This window comes from Hypomesus transpacificus, chromosome 6 (assembly GCF_021917145.1).
Source record: "Hypomesus transpacificus isolate Combined female chromosome 6, fHypTra1, whole genome shotgun sequence".
NCBI lineage: Eukaryota > Metazoa > Chordata > Actinopteri > Osmeriformes > Osmeridae > Hypomesus > Hypomesus transpacificus.
Window position 1 is genome coordinate 95720 of NC_061065.1, and position 5918 is coordinate 101637.

Sequence of the window (5918 nt, forward strand, 5' to 3'; positions counted from 1 at the left end):
TTTTCTTTTTCCTAATCTGAGTCACAGTTGAGGTCAATACAGATTAGGCTATTTTGTAAAATCCTAATTCAGTTTGGGATTAAGAGCATTGTTCCGGGACATGCAAAATTTCACTTCAAATTATGAAATACTAAAATACCAGGAGGACTACAAAGATAGCCTAATGTATTTTTCGTGTTTCATTTAAAATCACTCTTCAGACTATTTTTTATGTGCATGTGTACCCAGAGATTTAAACTGCAATAAGAGTATGTAATCTTCAAATTTGCAAACGATGAGGGATGTGGATTTTTGAACGACTATAAAATATGGATTTTGAAATAAAATAAGATCATATCTGTAGGCTACTAGATAGGCCTAGACTACGTGTTAAGAAATTATGATCTCAGACTAAATGTGATCACCTGTAATTCGTGAGCCTGCCAGTTCAATTGTCAATCTTTTCATTCCATTTTCAATCTTAAAATCCTTCATTTGGATTTTAGTTACTAATTGTCCTTATTCTTTCTTTTTTCAATTCACTTCGGAATCCACCCAACCGAGTCCCATGATTCTTAACTGCAACAAACAGGATCTTGCAGAGGTCCATTCAGGCCTACGATGGAACCTTGATCTGTTGGGTTTGACTGGCTCTATAGTGTTCGAACACGTTTGTGCTTTGGCACTGACTGACAGAAGGAATTCAACAAAAAAAAACAAACAACAAACATACAAAGCGATACAAAAACGAATAAAGTTACATCCCACGAATATTGTTCTCAGTGAATGAATTCGTCAATAGATTCATTTGTGTCAGAGGTGGTAGCGTTATATTCCGTTATTTTCTTCTTAGGAAATGAAGGCAGAAAGGCCAAGGCTTGGCGTAACCTAGTCTACCATCCTCTTTCAGATCACAGCATTTATAAATATACAAATACAAACAAACTGTAAACAGGCGCGCGGATATTCTGTCAAATGTACACATGGGCACTAAAGGAAGCTTTAAAAATGTTAGTTTTAGAAGTTTCACCCCAAAGCTACTTTAATTTGATTATTCTTATTATTATTTTGTTATTATCATTAATAGGCCTAGCCTAATCCTCATTTTTAAAAATTCTTATCATAGGCCTGATATTATTATTGCTAGGCTACTAACAATTGTATGGCCTATGTTTCCTCTGAACGGGATGCATTCTAATATTTGTAGATTCCTGATAATTTGTTACATGATGTATTAGGCTACTTGGATGCACTCGCACAGCAGTGCAACCAGATTCTTATTTGAATGTTTAACACTAGTGAAGAGTGCCAGCTATATTGAGCGCCTAAAGTTCAGTAAATGAATGTCAAATGTTGGATGACAATTCATTTGCAAGTAGGCTAGGCTATATATTTCTATAGGCCTATAGGCCTAATATCCTTTCACATTTAAATGGTGACAATACAGCTGAACGAATGTTACAGGCTTGATAATAATAACATCAATAATGATGATGATAATAATATATGCTGGTGGTTGAAATGTCTTTTAGTCGGTAACAGGTGCAGCGGTTGCGGCGTATCCAGCTTCTGGTGTCAGACCCCTGTTGCTTTTGTTATGACTGAAAGATGGCGTTTATTTACCCAACGACGACTGCGACTTTTCATGCCTGCTTTTCCCCCTTGGGTATAGGTCGTGCACACACTAGCCTATACTGTCTTTGATTTAAAACAAATTCTGACTTCACCTCATGTCAACGATGTCCAGCCACGGTAGAATAGCCTATTGCGCTTTAGAGGGCGTTAAAAACCCCATGCAGCCGCGGCCTCGGGTGCTGACTGCTCGCGTTCCAACTATTTCCACTGTGTTTGTAGGTTCTACATTAGCACTGGCTAACGTCCAATGGTAACTGGTCCGGCACAGAGACACAAATGGGGGACATTCAACGATCTTTAGGGTCCATGTGTTTAAGATAATGGGTTCGGGTCATTGCACCGGAGTCTGGCCGCCGTGATGCGGGGGAGTGTCTCCATACATGTCCTCTCCTCCCTGTAACTGTCCTCCGGCAGGTGTCATTCGCTTCTCCTTCTGTCGCCTGTTACAGAACCAAACCCTCACAACCTCCTTCTCCAGCTGCAGGCTGTCCGCTATGGAGGTGATCTCCGCCGCGCCCGGTTTGGGGCATTTGAGGAAATGGCTTTCCAGAGCCCCCTTCACGCCCACCTCAATGGAGGTCCGCTTTTTCCTCTTTCTCCCCTGCGCCGCGATTTTATCCAGGCTTGTGGGGCTCCCCGACGTGGAGTCTGCTTCCTCGAGCCACTTGTTCAGTAAGGGCTTGAGTTTGCACATGTTTTTGAAGCTTAGTTGCAGTGCTTCAAATCGACAGATAGTGGTCTGGGAAAACACGTTTCCATACAGAGTCCCGAGAGCCAACCCCACATCCGCCTGCGTGAAGCCCAGCTTGATGCGCCGCTGCTTAAACTGCTTGGCGAACTGCTCCAGGTCGTCCGAGGTCGGCGTGTCCTCGTCCGAATGGTCCGCGTGTCCCCCGTGCTGGTGGTGCGCGAGGGACTGCTGGTGGCTGCCGCCGTGCTCGCTCAGGTGCGGACTGTGGCTGTGGTGCTCCTCGTCCCGCAGGCCGTGATGATGCATCCCCTGCTCGCCCCCGACCAGACCGAACCCCGACTGGGAATACACCAGGCTCTGTCCGTCAGACGTCGCCATACCGGGAATATGCGTGGTGGCCGTGCTCGTTCGCCATGCCCTGGCGTCGTGGTGTGTCTGGTGCGCGAGGTGAGGGTGTCGCTGTTGCTGCTGCAGACTAGCGGAATTCTGCAGCTCCTCGCGGTCACTGTTTTGCAGCACGGGCTTCACGTCCTGTTCTCCGAGGGGACTCGACGGCCAGGGCACCCCGTCCCCGTGCGACAGAGCAGTTATCCACTGGTGCGCGTGGCTGAGCGGATGACCGCCGCCCGATAACGTGTAGTCGTTCTGGAGCAGGGTGTGCGCGTCCCTGTACACTGCCGCTTGCTGCATGCTCCCGGACTCCGAGTGCGGCGGAGGCGCGCTGCTGGGGCTAGACAGGACGCTATAGTGGTTGGATGCTGCGGTCGCCATAACTCTTGGAACCGGAGTGATGGCTCCAGTTAAAAACGAGCAGCCTTTGACAGTAACTCTCCTCCGCCACGGGGCAACTAGGCGTCTCTCTCTATCTCCCGGGCGCTGGGCCAAGGGGACGCAGAGGCGCGCACCTGAGGTCCGCCTCGCTCCGCTCTTTATTGGCCAAGAACGGTTGACAGATGTGGTTACCCCTGACAGCACCCCGCTCATTGGTCACGGGAGATTCTATAGAACCCCCTATCACTCTCCCCAACAGTACAGTCCCGCCGCACACTACAGAGCAGGGAGGAACGTGGGGCTGGACAAGGATCTGTGGACAGACACTTGCCTCTGTGCAGAAATAGGGGTCCCAGAAATACAGTCTTGCCAAAGTTTTATACATATGGTTCGAAGCAGTGGTTAATTACCTACAGGGGACGTCTTTTTAGAGGATGGTTGATGCGTAAAGTAAATACCCTGGCATAAGTCTGTCAACTGCGCCTTTCTTTTTAAAACCACATCCATGATCTGACAAAACTGTCATCACTGGAAAAAGAACGTTTAGTTGGCACTATCCAGGGTGTTAATGAATGACAGCAGCATAACTTTAGTTATATTGCACTATTTCTCGGTGGGCATTGGCTTGATCTCGGGCAGATATATGGTGTCATGGACCCTCCAGCTGCCTCTCTCCCATCGTGACGCTGTCCAAAGAGAGGAGCTGCATTTTCCCGGCCTCGTGCCCCGTTGCCATAGCGAGCGCAGTGAATGGAACAACAACGCCCACGTCACAGCTGCATTCGCCTCTCCTTTTCGATCTTCCCCAAAGAACCTATTCGTGCAGTTCGCTCGGCCGACGGGACGAATAAAGGGAGGCGAGCGGAGAGGGCACCTCGGGGCTAAAGGAGAAAACGGAGAAAGAATAGTCTTTCTTGCCTACTCGTGCGCCCACGGTGCCCAGTGCAACTTGCATGTTGGGTAAACTTTGGGATACTGGCACGCAGAGGTTTTGTGGTGGGAATCTATTTTCAAAGTAATCTCATATTCTCATATCCCACAACCCCACGAGAGCAGGCTAAATACATTTAATTTAAAATGTGATTATCATGTAAATAAAAAATATGGCAAAACAATGTTCATAGAAAGATGGATTTTTTTCTTCTTAATACATGTAAACGCTGTTTCTCTGAAGTAAAAGCAGAGTGCCTATTACTAAAGGTCTTCAGTTAAATACATTAACATATTTTTAAATGTTCTGTAGTACCCCTGTGATAAATAACCCCAACCTTGGCTATTAAGCCAGTGTGAGAAAGTGTGAAGAAAGCTCACTAGTTAATCATAAGTGGCCTATAAGATGAACACGTGACCCTTCAAATAACCAGAGAAGAAGATCATGTTAACATGAGAACTTCCATCAGCCACTAATCACAGCTCACTGAAACTGAGAAATGCACAATAAATAACATTGATTGATCAATCTTAAATACATTACGTAAGTAACATATGTATTTATATATATATATATAACTTAGTATATTTAGCTCAATATGTTTTCACAATAATAAATAAATCGAAGAGCAAAGAATTAGATCAAGTAGGATTGTGGGCATAAATTGACCCGTTTACTGAATCATGCAGATTGAAAGAACATTTGCGATGATTAGGGTCGCCAACGTGTCGCCAGGGGCTCTGACTAGTCGTGTGTGGAGAGAGGCAAAACATATTACCCTAATGGACTAATATGCAAACTACGGGCTGGACAATTACCAGGCTTAATAACCCATCCACCATGCAAGTCCTGTCCTCACTAGATGAAAGGGTTGCAGCTAATTCAGTCAGAAGACCAGTCTGCCATCAACATAGGTCACTGTTGCACCCCAAGCCTGGTGTCTTTGGCTCTTACTTCAGAGGATTGAGAGTTAATGGTGGAGAATCTGAGCATTAGATTAAAAGTAATTATATGTCTCTTGAACTGTAAAGATTCACTTTCGAACCAGGAAGCAGCCAACCCTTCCAACCAGCAAGCAGCCAGCCCTTCCAACCAGCAAGCAGCCAACCCTTCCAACCAGCAAGCAGCCAGCCCTTCCAACCAGCAAGCAGCCAGCCCTCCCGACCAGGAGTGTGTGTGTTTAAATGCATATTCATGTGTGTGTGTGCGGCCATGCACATGTTGTGTGTGGAAGTTTTTTTCCGGTTGTCCCCTCCGACAGGGTGACCAGCACCCAGCCCTCCCCTGTGGGAACCGTCCTGCAGGATGAGTGGGGCTGGGGGCTCCTTTATGCTGCCGGACACAGGGAGATAATGGCCTTCCCTCCACAGCTGGCCCACACAATCAAAGAGAGAGGGGCTCGGAGGATTCCAGCTTTAACCAGGCCATTGTGTGGACTAATTACATCTGAATGCAGGACCCCAAGAACTCACCTCCCCCCAAACTCAACCTGAAGAGAATACCCCAAACAACTTTTTAGAGAAGGAGACCAACACTGTCTCTCACACACGCACACACACACACACGCACACACACACACACGCACACACACACACACACACACACACACACACACACACACACACACACGCACACACACACACACACACATACACACACACACACACACACTCACAGACACACACACTCACTCACACACACACACACACCAGTGGGAATCTCTTCAAAGCGCCCCGTCTCACTCACATGTGGCTCTCAGCATTAGATCAGATCTCAGGGAGCAGCACTACAGAGAAGAGAGGAGGAGAAGAGGGAGGGGGAGGAGGAGAGACTAGTAGCAGAGGAGGAGAAGAGGGGGGGAAGAGGGGAGGGGAGAGGAGGAGAGACTAGTAGCAGAAGAGGAGAAGAGGG

General features: G+C 47.1%; 1 protein-coding gene across 1 annotated transcript; it reads right to left on the reverse strand.

Annotated features, from left to right (window-relative positions):
- Positions 1–417: 417 nt before the first annotated feature.
- On the reverse strand, positions 418–3289 carry LOC124468910 (POU domain, class 3, transcription factor 2-like). The gene has a single exon (XM_047021947.1). The coding sequence runs from the start codon at positions 3287–3289 to the stop codon at positions 1946–1948; it is 1344 nt and encodes a 447-aa protein (XP_046877903.1). The 3' UTR covers positions 418–1945.
- Positions 3290–5918: the final 2629 nt, after the last annotated feature.